This window comes from Callithrix jacchus, chromosome 12, assembly GCF_049354715.1.
Source record: "Callithrix jacchus isolate 240 chromosome 12, calJac240_pri, whole genome shotgun sequence".
NCBI classification, from domain to species: Eukaryota; Metazoa; Chordata; class Mammalia; order Primates; family Cebidae; genus Callithrix; species Callithrix jacchus.
The window spans coordinates 88,505,539-88,521,100 of NC_133513.1; the positions used below are offsets into that span (position 1 = coordinate 88,505,539).

Below are 15,562 nucleotides of genomic sequence, written 5' to 3' on the forward strand. Positions count from 1 at the left end.
AGATTCTTACCTTGGCTTCCATGCCACCCATTCCCACTCTAGACTTGGTTCCAAATGTCACGGACTGCTGATCTCCAGGATAAAATATGTCAATAAGCTTTGCATCATCTGACCCTGGGGGGCTGTCAAAAAGGCCTAAAAAATAGACAGGGTCAGTAATATTGCTTTGACGGAAGTGTCTCCAAGACAGGCCTCCCCAGGGCACCTGCAAATCACTCTGTACTTTACTCATCCAAATGAATTCCACTCAACTACCACCTGCTCTAACTGGATAAAGAGAACAAAGGATTTGACACTGACGAACAGCTCCAGAGGACTCACCTTACATAGTTCTATAACCTGGCTTAATAAACAAATGTTTCCCAACATCAGACCATGGCCACATACTCGGCACAACATTTATTAGCCCTGCGCATATCCCTGGCAAGGTGTCCTTAGTTATGCCATTGCTACTTATGATGCTGTGCCTTAAGGATGGAACTGAAAAAGAAGAGTGGCTATTGCAAAAATGGCACATCAGCCATATACTGTTTAATGTGACTGTTTCCAAGCAGTAAGAAATGCAACAGAGGTACTCATTAACTCGCACGGTACCCTTTGAAACAGTCACTAATTTACACTTCCAATTTTATGAGTGAGTCACTGTAGAGGTTAGGCTGAGTCAGAAAGAAAGCGCATGACTCTTGGCATTTAGTCTGGACTTATTACCATAAAGCATATGTCCCTTTTATAACTGAGTGGAGTGACATAAAATAGTTACATGAAATGTTACATGCATACAATCCAAGATGAAAAATCCTCACAATTTCACTTTGAAAAAGAGTGAGTAGCAGCTTGGACAAGAAAAAGTGGGGGTAAGAGGGGTCTGAGAAAATAGTTCAATCGAGACCTAAGTGGACACAGATGGGGAGGCTGAGGACTGGCTGAAGGGCATTTTGGGCAGTGATTTTTCTGGTGTCAAGTTACTGCTTTTCCTGCACTGTAGTACACCTCTCCCCTCTATTATTCCAAACCTTGAAGACAATCTTGCTATATACTACCTCTCTGGGGGAGTAAGTGAATCAGGGAAGTGAGGATATCAATGTCCAATGTAGAGCAAAGCAGTACCAACCATAAGCCATGCAAATTATTACAGGAGAAGGAAAAATGATTTTTTATAATCTGTCAGTCTCAACTCCACAGCTCTCCAAGATTTAGGGTTAGGATCTTCCCAGAAGATACAGTGCTATGAGATCACAGATTTAGATTTAGAAGCTGTTTCCATTTCATATAATAGTATAGGGGCTGGGTGCGGTGGCTCACATGTGTAATCCGAGCACTTTGGGGGTCCAAGGTGGGTGGATCATGAGGTCAAGAGACAGAGACCATCCTGACCAACATGGTGAAACCCCTTCTCTACTAAAAAATACAAAAATTAGCTGGGCATGGTGGTGCGCGCCTGTAGTCCCAGCTACTCGGGAGGCTGAGGTGGAAGAATCACTTGAACCAGGATGTGGAGGTTAGAGTAAGCTGAGACTGTGCCACTGCACTCCAGCCTGGTGTCAGAGCGAGACTCTGTCTCAAAAAAATAAATAAATAAAAAGTATAGGAAAGATTAGACAATTCTAGCCAAACCTTCTCCCAAGACGGTGAGGGGTTCCTAGCATTCTGATAATGTGCCTACTCCTCTTTTCCCCTTACCCCACCAAGAGCATAGGTAAAATTCAGATACTATTCTAAAAAGTCAACACTCAGTGGAAAATGAATTAGGATAATTTCAATAAGAATGCCAGTCTGCCAATGACCTAATTTTGGTGTTTGAAGCTGCATCAAAACTGTCTGCTGGAGTCTCATTCAAATTGGATTCTATAAACGAATCTCAAAGACTTAACTTTTTTTTTTAATGTTAAGTATAAGAGAGAAGGAAGAGTGTAGCTTTTTTAATTGTACAGACTCAGATTTGAAACTAGCCTCTGTCAAGCACTTGCTATGTGACTTTAGATATACCATTTAATAGATCCGAATTTAATTTTAAATTAAATTTTTAAAAAAATTATTTATTCTCCTCTTTCCGCCCCCTACCCCCACCCCCACCAGACAGGGTCTCTGTTTCTGTCACTCAGGCTGCAGTGCATGATCACAGTTCACTGTAGCCTCAGCTTCCTGGGCTCAAGTGATCTTACTGCCTCAGCACCCCCCAAGTAGCTGGGATTACAGGTATGTGCCACTGTGCCCCGCTTCAACTTAATTTTTAATTTCTTCTTCTGTAAAATTAGGTTAACCTACCTATTTACTTTGTAGGGTTCCTATAAAGATTGAAAGTTATATCTATTAAGCACCTAGCACACTATGTGCTCATAGTAGAAATTCAATAAAAACCTGCTGATTGGCCAGGCGCCTTGGCTCACACCTGTAATCCTGAGGTAGGGATTTGGGAGGCCGAGGCAGGCAGATCACAAGGAGTTCGAGACTAGCCTGGCCAACATGGTGAAACCCTGTCTCTACTAAAAATACAAAAATTACATCATTGAATAATAGCAATGATGTAAACACATTAGAACCCTCATACAATGCTGGTAAGAATATGAAACGGTACAGCTGCTTTGAAAAACAGTCTAGTAGTTCCTCAAAAGTCTTTTAAACAGTTACTATATGACCCTGCAATTCTACTCTTGGGTGAAATAAAAACATGTTCACACAAAAACGTCTTATAAATATTCATATCTAATGTCTATCAATTGATGAACTGATAAATAAAACACAGTATATCCACAGAGTAGAATATTATTCAGCAATAAAAAGAAATGAAGTATTGATACATGCTTTAAAGTGGATAAACTTTGAAAATATGCTAAGTGAAAAAAGCCAGTCACAAAGGGCCACCATATTATATGATACCATTTAAATAAAATGTCCAGAACAGGTTAATCCATAGAAACAGAAAATATCCTGGAGGCTGCCTAGGGATGGGGAGTTTGGGTAGAAGTGGGGAGTGACTGCTAAAGGTTATGGAGTCTCTTGTTGGGGTGATAAAAGGAAAAGTGTTCTACAAATGACTGTTGTTATAGTTGCACAATTATATGAATATACTAAAAGTCACCGAATTGTAAACTTTTATTTATTTATTTTTGAGTCAGGGTCTTGCTCTGTCACCCAGGCTGGAGTGCAGTGGTGTGATAACAGCTCACTGCAGACTGTAACTCCCAGGCCCAAGTGATCTTTATGCCTCAGTCCCAAGTAGTTGGAACCACAGGTGCATACCATGACGTCCAGCTAACTTTTCTATTTTTTGTAGAGACAGGGATTCACTATATTGCCCAAGTTGATCTCAAATTCCTGGGCTTAATTAATCCTCCTGCTTTGGCCTCCTAAAGTGTTGGGATCATAGGTGTGAGCCACCACGCCAAGACAGCATTGTAAATTTCAAATAAGTGAATTGTATGGTATATAAATTATATCTCCATAAAGCTGTTATTTAAGAAAAACAACTGAAAGCACCTAGAAATAACATTTCAGTATTCAAACTACATCTCTTAGACTCGCCCACCCTCTTCTGAGTCATAAAAGCCCTTTGTCAGACCATATGGCTAATGATCTATAGCAAAAAAAGATCACAGGGACTCAGAGAAAGAGGGAAACTTTCCCTCACACATGTAGCATCTAGAACAAAGGGCAGATAAAAAGAAAAAAAGCATTACTTTGTACCTTCTACATCTGAAAGAACAATCAAGAGGTCAGTTTTCATTTCCACAGCCAGACGAGCAGCCAGACTATCATTATCTTTAACACTAATAACCTAGAATGCAGATTAAAAAGTCATAAGTGAGTGAGCTAAACAGTCCAAAAAGAAATTAATGGAAGCACCCAGCTAAGCTCAGGCAAAACCAAGCTAGGCTCAGGCAAAACCAATGAACCCAAATACGTAGATGACAGCTCTTGCAGGCCCCTTCTGTCTGCAAACACACTGTCTACTGGCAACCCCTTTTCCAAACATGCAGTCTTTCGGCCACTGAAATATACAACGCCATGCTCATTGTACCGTCTTAAGTGACTATAGCACCTCAACCTGTTGAATGCAACCCCAAGTTCAGAAGAGCTTATGCAGTCACTGCTCCATGACAACAGTTTCTCTCATAATTTTTCCATCTTGTTCATGCCAAATTTCTGGTGTTAGTGCATGCATCACAGCGTGGTGTTAGTGTCTCCAGCATGCTTAACCCTTAAAATACTTTACCCACATTTACCCCCTGCAGGTCACTGTTGGGCTCAGCTGGGGGGACAACAGCATCATTTGTGTTGACAATGGGGACAATGTTCATTCTAAGGAGTTCATGAAGTGTTCCATTGAGGTTTCGGCGCTTCTGCTCATCGTGAAAATCCAAATTGGTCACCAAAATCTAAAAGGATTAAACAGATTGAAAATGCAGGAGGGAGAAAAATGATAAACTTCCCAGCATACAAAAGATGCTAAGAGTAGGGGAGTTAACTTTGGGTTTCTAGGGACCCATACAGAGTAGAATTTTAAAAAGATGCTAAGAGTAGGGGAGGTAACGTTAGGTTTCTGGGGCCCTATATAGATGAGAATGAAATACACATATCTGAGTGTTTATCCAATTCTTTTTTTTTTTTTTTTTTTTTAGATAGGGTCTCAACTCTGTTGCCTGGAATGCAGTGGCATAATCTCTGCTCACTGCAATCTCCACCTCTTGGGTTCAAGCAATTCTCATGCTTCAGCTTTCCAAGCAGCTAGGATTATGGGCACATGCAGCTAATTTTTGTATTTTTAGTAGAGACAGTGTTTTGCCATGTTGGCCAGGTTGGTCTCGAACTCCTGGCCTCAAGTGATGGGATTATAAGTGTGATCCACTGCGCCTGGCCCTAATTCTTGTACAGATTTAAAAAAAAAAAAAAAGTACAATAATCTGAAAGATTTATTTAAGAATTTATTTAAGACTTCTTGCTAAAGTACTTCAATCCTCAGAGAGCTACCAAATCTCAAAATCTCATTCATTTACAAAATTAAGAAAATTAATATAACTATTTCAGAGGGATACTAGGGGAATCAGTGATTATCCATTAATTTATTTTCTTTTTTTATAGAGAGGGTCTTGCTCTGTTGTCCACGCTGGACTTGAACTCCTAGTCTCAAGTGATCTTCCCACCTCAGCCTCTTGAATAACTGGGACTAAAGATACACACAACTGTGTGCAGCAATTTCTAAAATATCTCTGTATCCTAGCATCTGATTCAGGGCCTGGCCCTAGTAGGCCCTTAAATATTTGGTGAATGAGTGAATAAATTATTTACTCTGCTTAGAAAAGTGTGTTAGACAACATGATATAGTGCTGTGTTGTTACTGCTGTTGCTCTGAAGCAGACCATTACTGGAGTTAAGAAAGACTGTGTGTGAGCATGTGGGGTTAGTCTGAGAAATTTACAGAGGTTAGTCTTTAGTCACAAGCTGAAAGAGGGACAGAAGGCAACTTAGTTCAAGGGAAGAGATGAGCATAAGGTGCTCAAAGGTAGAATGAATAGCTGGGTGTGTGGGCTGGAAAACAGCTCTGCTTTCTTGCTTGAACCAGAATTTTACACAATGTTTAGGAGAAAAAGATAAATGGGTAAATGGAGATAGCAAGAAACTAAATGGCAACAAACCTTGAAGCTCAACAAATACTTTAATATAATCTCTCCAATGTTTAAGGAAAAGAGTTCTTGCTATGTAGGGCAGGATGTGGTAGGGAAAGTTGGAAGCAAACAGTAAAGAAAGCAGGCACTCAAACAGTCAAAGTGAGGATGGTTAAGGGTCTGGTTACAATAAGTGAGTAGCCTTAATGGTATATAAGACATTGGAAACATATATATAGAAAAATAATTCACTCACTCACTTGATAAAAAATTTGTTGAGTATCTGAAATGCCAGGGTCTAGCTGCTGGAATAGAGAATAAGAATGTTGATAGTTTGGGGAAAAATAAAATGGGGCATATTTAAGGCTGGGCACGGTGGCTCACACTTGTTATCCCAGCACTTTGGGAGGCCCAGGAGGGCAGATCACCTGAGGTCAGGAGTTTGAGACCAGCCTGACCAACATGGAGAAACCCTGTCTCTACTAAAAATACAAAATTAGCCAGGCATGGTGGTGCATGCCTGTAATCCCAGCTACTCAGGAGGCTGAGGCAGGAGAATCACTTGAACCCAGGAGGCAGAGGTTGCAGTGAGCTGAGATTGTGCCATTGCATGCCAGCCTGTGCAACAAGTGCAAAACTCCATCTCAAAAAAAAAAAAAAAAAAAGATGGGAGGCATATTTTTGAAAGGGAAGATCATGAACTCCTTTCAGAAAGGCTCAGTTCTGTAGGACACAGGCATAGGTCAAGGCTGAACATACAGATTCTAGTCACGATGGTGAAAGAGCAAACAATTAATATAAACATGTGTGTAGGAGAGGCAAGCAGCAGGTCTAAAGGTCCAGGAAAAATACCCGTCACCAAAATAGCTTCACAAAAAAAGGTAAGAGATAAAGAGTCCCAGGAGGGAAAAGTACGTGTTTAGACAAGGGCAATCTGTTGAGGACAAATCAGTTTCCCTTCTATGAAGAAAAAAAAAGCTGTTGCAGTGTTTAAGTCTTTAACCCGGCAAATGACCTACTGGAAATTTTCAAAAGCCACTGATAATAGTCTTCTATATAGGACTATTGAAGAAAATAAGGAACCAGAAGATAAGGTACAAAGAACAAATATTTTCTGTAGATATCATGGTCTTTGGGGAAGACACAGGTGTTTGAGGAAAGAGCCCAGGGATTGAAGCTTTTTGGGAACTAGAGGGGGCAGAGCTCTTCTTTCACTCAATGTGAATTAAAACAATGGCTGATGCTGCACTGACTCTTAATGCTACTGTCATTCAAAACAAAACAAAAACAAACTCTCAAAAAGTACCATCCCTGAGAAAAACCAAACCAAAGCAAAACCATAGCTCTTGGACTTGAGTTTCCTCACCTGGCTCTAGGCACTTAAAAAAAATTAAAGACAAAATTGTCATTGGACTGTGGAGAAGAGAAAGCAGATAATAAAAAGAGTGATAGGAACAGAGATTTATATTGTACTAGGAGAAAAAAAAAAGCTAAGACTACAGAATGTGGGGTCCCCAGTCATAGGCAATGGGACAAGTCCATGCCTTTCTGTGTCAGCTCACTGACTTGAAGACACTCTGGTATAATACCTGAATATTACTGTGGGTACAAACAGGCAAATAATGGAGAAACAAAAAAAGTAACAGAAAAATGAAGAAGAAAAACCTGATATATATGTATTTACACAAGTGATATTGTTATATAGATATACAATATCACCTTATATGTTATTTTATATTATGGATATTATTTTACATGTACACCACATGCCTGGATGTTATTTTACACAGGTGATATTGTTACATGTGGTGTACATGTAAAATAATATCCATAATATAAAATAACAGATATTTCATATCTTTGCAGATAAATGAGTTTCAAAATAAAATAATTTGGGAGTTAGATTTTTTTCAGTTGTTTCCTGAGGTGACTGTTATTTAGATGTCTCTATTTAGTGTGTAGTTGTACAGTTGATTAAGAATACAACTGTAAAAAAATTCAGGAGAATTAGGTAAAAATAAAACAATGTAGCAAGAAGGTTCTAGAACATTTTGGGGCAGGCACCACGAATTTGTAAGTCCCATGAGGACTGAAATCATGTCTGACTTGTTCACCACAGTATCCCCAATGCCCAAGACTGCTAGGTACACCAAAGGTGCTCAATAAATATTTGCTGAATTAGTAAAAAAACAAACCAACTACCAGCATTCCTCTTTCCCTTCAAAGCTTAATAAATATCTGCTATAAAAGGCAACCAACCAGGTGCAAAGAGAAGCAGGCCACCTGAAGTGAAATAAAGACATTTAACTTCTCTGTCTTCAGAAGTGTTCGCACTTGTAATCCTAAGAGTTATTAGTGTAACAAGAGCTAATATTTACTGAGAATGTATTATGTACCAAACACTATACTAAATGCTTTTCATATATTTTCTCACTGAGTCCTTCCAAAAACTCTCTGAAATAGGCACTGATATTATCCCCATTTTCAGATGAGGAAACTGAGGCACAAAGAAGTTAGATAAGAAACTTTCGGCTGGACGTGGTGGCTCACACCTATAATCCCAGCACTTTGGGAGGCCGAGGAGGGTGGATCACGAGGTCAAGAGATCAAGACCATCCTGGTCAACAAGGTGAATCCCCGTCTCTACTAAAAATAGAAAAATTAGCTGGGCATGGTGGTGCGCGCCTGTAGTCCCAGCTACTCGGGAGGCTGAGGCAGGAGAATTGCTTGAACCCAGACGGCAGAGGTTGCAGTGAGCCGAGATCGTGCCATTGTACTCCAGTCTGGGTAACAACAGTGAAACTCCGTCTCAAAAAAAAAAAAAAGAAACTTCCTTCAGATCTCTCAAATAGCAAATGATGAAGCTGATGCCATATTCCACGAGTCTGGCTCCAGAGCTCTTTGTTCCACAAGAACCACCCTCACAGGTCTCACACCCTTTGCAAAGCCCACCCTCTCACCTGGGCAGCACAGATGCTGTACTGGGTAAACATAGCCTCGTACAAAGCCATCAGCCCACTCTGTCCGGCAGCTGCACAGGCTCGTGCCTCTAAGACTGGAATTGCCTGTAACATACCAATCAGACAAGGTATGGTCGGGAATGAGGGAAGAAGACCTGAGGATCCATTTCAACGAGTGGGGAAGCAGCACTCACCATCTCTTTCAGCTGGTTCTGCCCTGAGTGTAGGGCCTGCCGCACACTCTGAGACAGAAGGATCTCATGGCGCAAGCGTTGCTTGCCAAAGGCTACGGCTCCACTGGTCACCAGCATCATCTCTCTGCCCTGATTCTGCAGCACTGATACCTGGCATTGAGAAAGGAAAGGGAATCACAAGTCAACATATTGTCTCTTTCATCTCCTCACAAGGGATAGAGGTAGGGTAGACTATTGAGTAGAACCCAAATGCAGAATGCCTGAGCCCAGGAGGTTCAAGACCATCCTGGGTAACATGGCAAGACCGAGTTTCTACAAAGAATACAAAATTTAGCCATGCATGGTGGGGCATGCCAGGTACCTGGGAGGCTGGGGTAGGAGAATCACCTGAGCTGAGGGAAATTGAGGCTGCAGTGAGCCGTGATGGTGCCACCAAACTCCAACCTGGGCAACAGAATGAGAGAGACATTGTCTCATAGAAAAAAAACCCTATTAAAAAATTTTCTTAAGACAGAGTCTTGCTCTGTCACCCATGTTGGAGTGCAGTAGCATAAATGTGGCTCACTGCAGCCTTGGCTGCCTAGGCTGAAGTGATCCTCCAGCCTCAGCCTCACGAGTAGCTGGAACCATTGTTTTAATATAAATCCCAGGCAACAGACGTTATTTCATCTGTAAACAGTTTGGCAGTAACCGCTAAAAGATTATATATATATATATATATATATATGTATATATATATGTAACATATAACGTAATTATATTTTAAACATTTTATAACAATTATAAAGTTATAATTATATATATTTCTCTCTCCACAAAACCATTTTCATCTGAAACATTTCAGTGATTTCCTTCATATCAAAGAGCCAGTGTTCATATTTTGCCAATTTTTTTTAGCTTGCTCAAATTGAGATGCAAGCTAAACCCTGCCTTACAAATTAATTGGAGTGTCTCTTGAGTCTCTTTAATTCATGGGTTCCCCTCTCCATCAGTTTTCCTCCTTGTAATTTTTTGTTAAACTCAGTTGTTTATTCTTTAGGATTTCCCAGCCTACATTTTCCCAATTGTGTCCCTATGGTCTTAACACTGCACTTTGTATTTCCTATAAACTGCTGTTTGGTATGAAGGCTTGTTTTTTTTTTCCCCCAACAATTCTTAATAGGTTGTGGTGTACAGTCCATCAAGGGGATACATAATGCCTGGTTATTTTTCTTTTTGTGGTATTAGCATCTGTTTGATGATCATTGCCAAGATCTCGCTATGTTGCCCAGGCTGGAGTGCAGTGGCTATTCATAGGCACTGATTCCCACTACTGATCAGCATGGGAGTTTTGACCTGCTCCGTTTCTGACCTGGGCCGGTTCACCCCAACACTTTATCATAGTTCACTGCAACCTCGGGCTCCTGGGCTCAAGCAATCCTCCTGCCTCAGCCTCCCAAGAAGTTAGAACTTTTTGAGACAGGGTCTTGCTCTGTCACCAAGGCTGGAAGGCAATGGTATGATCATAGCTCATTGGAGCCTCAACCTACCAGGCTCAAGCAATCCTCCTATCTCAGCCTCCTGAGTAGCTGGGGCCACAGGAACATGCCATCATGCCTGGCTAATTTTTAAAAAATTTTTTGTAGAGTCAGCGTTTCACTATATGGCTTAGGCTAGTCTTGAACTCTTGGGCTCAAGCAATCCTCCCGCCTCAGCCTTCCAAAGTACTGGATTACAGGAATGAGCATGGTTGAGAGCTGATAAAACTTCATTTACAAAAACAGGCAGCATGCCAGATTTGGCCAAAAGTCAGAAACCAGACATCTGGGCATCCCACAGATAAAGCAAGAGCTCTTCCATGGCAGCTGAAATTTTACGCTACCCTCCATAATTAAATTTTCAGTTTTTAAAAAACAACTTTCCTGAGGAGTTAATATTGGGAAACTGCTAACCTGTAATCTGATAGAATTTTTTTCTTACATTTTCCATTCTAAACAATTATCAAGGGTGAGCAACAAAGTGAGACCCTGTCTCTACAAACTTACAAAAATTAGCTGGGCATGGTGGTTTGTGCCTATAGCTGCAGCTACTTGGGAGGCTGAGGTGGGAGTATCACTTGAGCTTGGTAGATTGAGGTTGCAGTGAGCTGTGATCATATCATAACAGTCCAACCGGGGTGACAGAGTGAGATCCTCTCAAAACAAAGAAACACAGCTGCCTCATCCCAGAGACACTTATTAAATGAATAGGTGTGAAGCCCAGGCATCTCCAGGCCTGAGATGATTTTACTGCATAATCAGAACTAAGAATCTCTGACAGAAACAGCTCTTAATCACTATGAAGTCTGAGGCGTGAACTGCATGAAATCACCCCTACGCCGTAACATTCCCTTTTCTTGCCCTAAGATGCTATCTCTTACTGGCATCTATACTGGGAAACAGTTTCACACGGGGTTAAATCTATTGCACTGAAATCATAATTATTTTTATAAGTTGATGAGCAACTTAAACCCAATTTGAACTAGCAACTCAAAACCCCAATTTAGTACGGCATAATTTCTATCTTGGCAATCACCTGCTCAACAATAGATGCCAAACGCCCCAGGGCCAGGCCACATTCATCCCCTCGGGTCACCACGGCACTGCCGAGCTTCACCACGATTCTCTTGGCATGCTTCAGCTCACTGCGGTGGGCAAAGGACTTGCCATGTGCACGACTGAGGGGTACAGTGATAAAGGGGATGTTGCTCCAAGAACGAACATGTCTGATGACTGAAGGCTGGATACGATCTGTAGCCACCAAGGTCAAATGCAAGAAGGAAAGAAATACTCAATTTAGTTTTTCAATAAAAATATCCATGTCCAGTATTAACCAGTTTAGATAACAAAAAAATAGCATTATCATTAACTGTGTAAAACTAGCACAGTATATCAAAAGCTCTATCTAGCATATTTTTATTTTATGCTAGCATATTCTTATTTTATATATTCTATCTAGCATATTCTTATTTTATGTATTGTATGGAATTTACACCCAGTATGCAGCTCATAGGCACACTCAAATGCCGTTGGTGAAGAGTACAAATTAATCTCTCCTGAATTTAGGTTGGCATATTTATAAAAAGCCTCAGAAAAAAGTTCTCTAAAAAGGATATTTATCAGAAAGACAGTGTTCATCACTCTTATTTATTATCAGAAAAATCAGAAGCAGAGTAAATGTTGAATAAAAGGAGATAACATTTTTAGAATTTTTAATAATGCAGAAAAATGCTTATGTTAATTTCATATACAATAAACACACAGATGGATAAAATTAATGAAAAATATTTTATCTCGATAGGATTATAAGCAACTTTAAATTTTATTCGTTGTTCTTTCTTGTATTTTCCAAGTTTATGCAGTTAAGATGCACTGCTTTTATAATCAGAAAAACATGGGTGTTTCTAAAGAAACCATATTATTATAAAAAGAGGAAAGAGCTGGCCAGGCTTGGAGGCTCACACCTATAATCCCAGCACTTTGGGAGGCCCGAGGTCAGGAGTTTGAGACCAGCCTGGCCAACATGGTGAAACCTCGTCTCTACTAAAATACAAAACTTAGATGAGTGTGGTGGCAGGCACCTGTAATCCTAGCTACTCAGGTGGCTGAGGCAGGAGAATCACTTGAACCCAGGAGATGGAAGTTGCTGTGAGCTGAGATTGTGCCATTGCACTCCAGCCTGCACTCCGTCTCAGGAAAAAAAAGAGGGAAGAGCCTGATTAGCAAAGACATTAAAGAACAAAGTATCCCAGCACTTTGGGAGGCCGAGGCGGGTGGATCATGAGGTCAGGAGTTCGAGATTAGCCCAGCCAATACAGTGAAACCCCGTCTCTACTAAAAATACTAAAATTAGCCGGGTGTGGTGGTGGGCACCTGTAGTCCCAGCTACTCAGGAGGCTGAGGCAGGAGAATTGCTTGAACCCAGAAGGCAGAAGTTGCAGTGAACTGAGATAGCACCATTGCACTCCAACCTGGGCAACAGAGCAAGACTCCGAGATACACACACAGAGTAAGTGGTATGAATAAAAAATCTTAACTAGTCTATCTGCAATTTCTCTTTCTGACATGGCAGTATGAATCCAGATGCCTGTAAACAATGATAAAAGAAACCGGAGAGCTTTCTGAAGGAAAAGCAATGTTAGAGTCAGATCCTTTTCACCCCATTAGACATCTGCCTCTAACCAATTCTTTCCTGATTTTTTTTCTTATAACATTGTACAAGATTACAGATAATTTGTATAGATGAACAAACAAACAGAAAAATGTACAAGATTTCTAAGGAGGAAAAAAAATCTTGATTAAAAACCTGAATAGATACCTGCATAAAGCCAAAAGTAAAAGAGTAAAAGCTGAATGTCAGGCACAGAACCCCTTCAACAATTCTCATGGGCCCAACACCTCCTGCTTAGCTGCTTACTAATTACCCATTCGCCCTTTCTCACACAATTATCAGATACCCAAGTATTAGCCGGGCATACTGCCACCAGTTGAAAGACTACATTTCCCAGCCTTTCTTGCTCAGATAGATAGGACCATGTGACCAAGTCTGGCTAATGAGACAAGTGAAAATGTTATGTGGGGTTTCTAAGAACTTAAAAGAGACGTGCTTTCTTCTCTTCATCCCCACTGCTGCTTTGAATATGGGTATGAAGGCTAGAGCTCAATCATTCATTTTGAACTACAAGGAACTGTGAAGAAACAGGAATGAACAAGCAGGGATCCCTGATGATTTCACAGTGCTATTCTAGAAGCCCTGGACTGCCTACCTTCTTGCAGGACTGCTAGGCTTCAGGAGAAAAGAGAAATACATTTCTATTCTGTTTGAGCCACTAGTATTTTGAGTTTCCTACTACATGCACATAATTGAAACTGACACAGGAGAATGAGTGCACAGGCAGATGGGCTGGGTGAGGCCTATGTGGGAGAAAAGATGCTGTCAAATCAATGGGGGTGGAGAAGGGTGGGAGGGGTGCTTAGAGCAAACAGACCTTCCTCCTTGATAGCAAGAAGCAAGACAAGGTGGGTAACATTGGTTCTCAGCAGGACTAAACTTTAAGCAATTCCCTGCAAAGACTCTTCTACATCTCATTACAAACAACTCACAAATATTTAAATGAATTACTAAAATAATTATTCCAAGCCACCCTTTGAACCACTGTTCTACAAATTTATTAGAGAGTTAACTACTTTCACTTGAACCAACCATTATCACTTCCCTTTAAAGTGTCTGTCTATAAATGACAATTTTCTCAAAATTTCTTTTGACCTTCTGACTCTATCTCCTGGCCACTAACTCACTCCCTAACCACAATCTACTGATGATGGGTGAAGCAGGTAGGAGCTTATTCTCATAAATGGGAAGGTACCTGTGGGTTCTCCTGCCTTCCTGCCTCCTTCAAACACAAATCTTAGAAAGAACATTTCTAACGAAGTAGTAAAGAGTCATTTCTTCCTTCCTTTAAATAACCATTTTTCAAGTGACTATGTTTCAGGTTTGTGGAGATATAACAAAGTTAATATGATCTTTTTTCACAATAGGCTTGCCATCTAGATCCTGGCACAGATGTACACAGATGTAAGCCATCATCTGGGACGGCACCGGGGTTCGGGCAGTATTGCTGGATCCACAGGTGCATGGTCTCTTCCTGCTGCAGAAGTCCCTGGGGCTAAAGGACTGGTTTGTTGTTGAGGCTAAGTTTTTTGGAGTGCTACTTTCCTTCATTAGGTTAATTATTAATAATATAGGTACACTAATCTGTTTTCAGGAATATTATCCTAAGTAATATGTACACTTAAGTCTTAAGATTAAAAGTTGTACACATAATGGTCTGGTCTCACTGATCTGATAGAGAGAAGGGTGGTGGAGAGACAGGCTTACTCCCCTAGGATTTCAACCAGGAATCATCAGTGGTTGTTTGCAGAGCTCAGAGCTATGTCAAGTATTGTGCATTACCCTTTGGGCAGCTATCAGATCTAGGCTTTTTGGCTTTCTCCCCTCTGCTGGAGGCCCTATCCTGACCTCGAAATGTGGTTGAGATACTGGGTGAAATTGGGAAAAGGGCATAAGGGACCTCTTTGTACCATTTCTTAAAACTACAAGTAAATTTATAATTAACTCAACATGTACAACTTAATTACAAAAAAAAAGTAATGAACAAAAATAGCACAGGGCCAGGCGCAGTGGCTTACCTGTAATCCCAGCACTTTGGGAGGCCAAGGTGAGCAGATCACCTGAGGTCAGGAGTTTGAGACCAGCCTGGCCAACATGGTGAAAGCCTGTCTCTACTAAAAATACAAAAATTAGCTGGGCATGGTGGTGCACGCCTGTAATCTCAGCTGCTAGAGAGGCTGAGGCAGGAGAATCACTTGAACCTGGGAGGTGGAGGCTGCAGTGAGCTGAGATTGTGCCACTGCACTCTAGCCTGGGCGACAGAGTGAGACTCCTCAAAAAAAAAAAAAAAAAAAAGTAGCATGTAAAAATTTGGAGGCAATAAATACAGGGAACACTTTATTGACACAAACACTTAGAACATTTCACTAGGAGGCTGCCTCTTTGCCTCCTTGCTATTTGGCAGAATTTTGTCTAATTCTGCCAAATTACATCTTCTTCCCTGTCTCTCTTTTAAACCTTTTTTCTTGGTTGGGCATGTTGGCTCATGCCTGTAATCCCAGCACTTTGAGAAGCCAGGTTGGGCAGATTATTTGATCTCAGGAGTTTAAGACCAGCCTAGGCAACATGGCAAAATCCTGTCTCTACAAAAAAATTAAAAAAAGTCAGCATGGTGGTG

General features: G+C 40.8%; 1 protein-coding gene across 5 annotated transcripts in view; it reads right to left on the reverse strand.

Moving 5' to 3' along the window:
• ALDH18A1 (aldehyde dehydrogenase 18 family member A1) overlaps positions 1 to 15,562 on the reverse strand; it is a 38,471-nt gene that overhangs the window by 19,662 nt on the left and 3,247 nt on the right. For 3 of the 5 annotated variants that reach the window (XM_009010063.5, XM_035268572.3, XM_035268573.3), the window contains exons 3-8: positions 11,311 to 11,525; positions 8,758 to 8,907; positions 8,564 to 8,668; positions 4,218 to 4,376; positions 3,685 to 3,775; positions 11 to 135 (exon numbers count right to left, since the gene is read on the reverse strand). In XM_009010063.5, the coding sequence (XP_009008311.1) occupies positions 11 to 135; positions 3,685 to 3,775; positions 4,218 to 4,376; positions 8,564 to 8,668; positions 8,758 to 8,907; positions 11,311 to 11,525 (845 nt within the window). The remainder of the gene's footprint in view (positions 1 to 10; positions 136 to 3,684; positions 3,776 to 4,217; positions 4,377 to 8,563; positions 8,669 to 8,757; positions 8,908 to 11,310; positions 11,526 to 15,562) is intronic. The other 2 variants (XM_009010066.5, XM_035268574.3) reach the window with 1 other exon arrangement.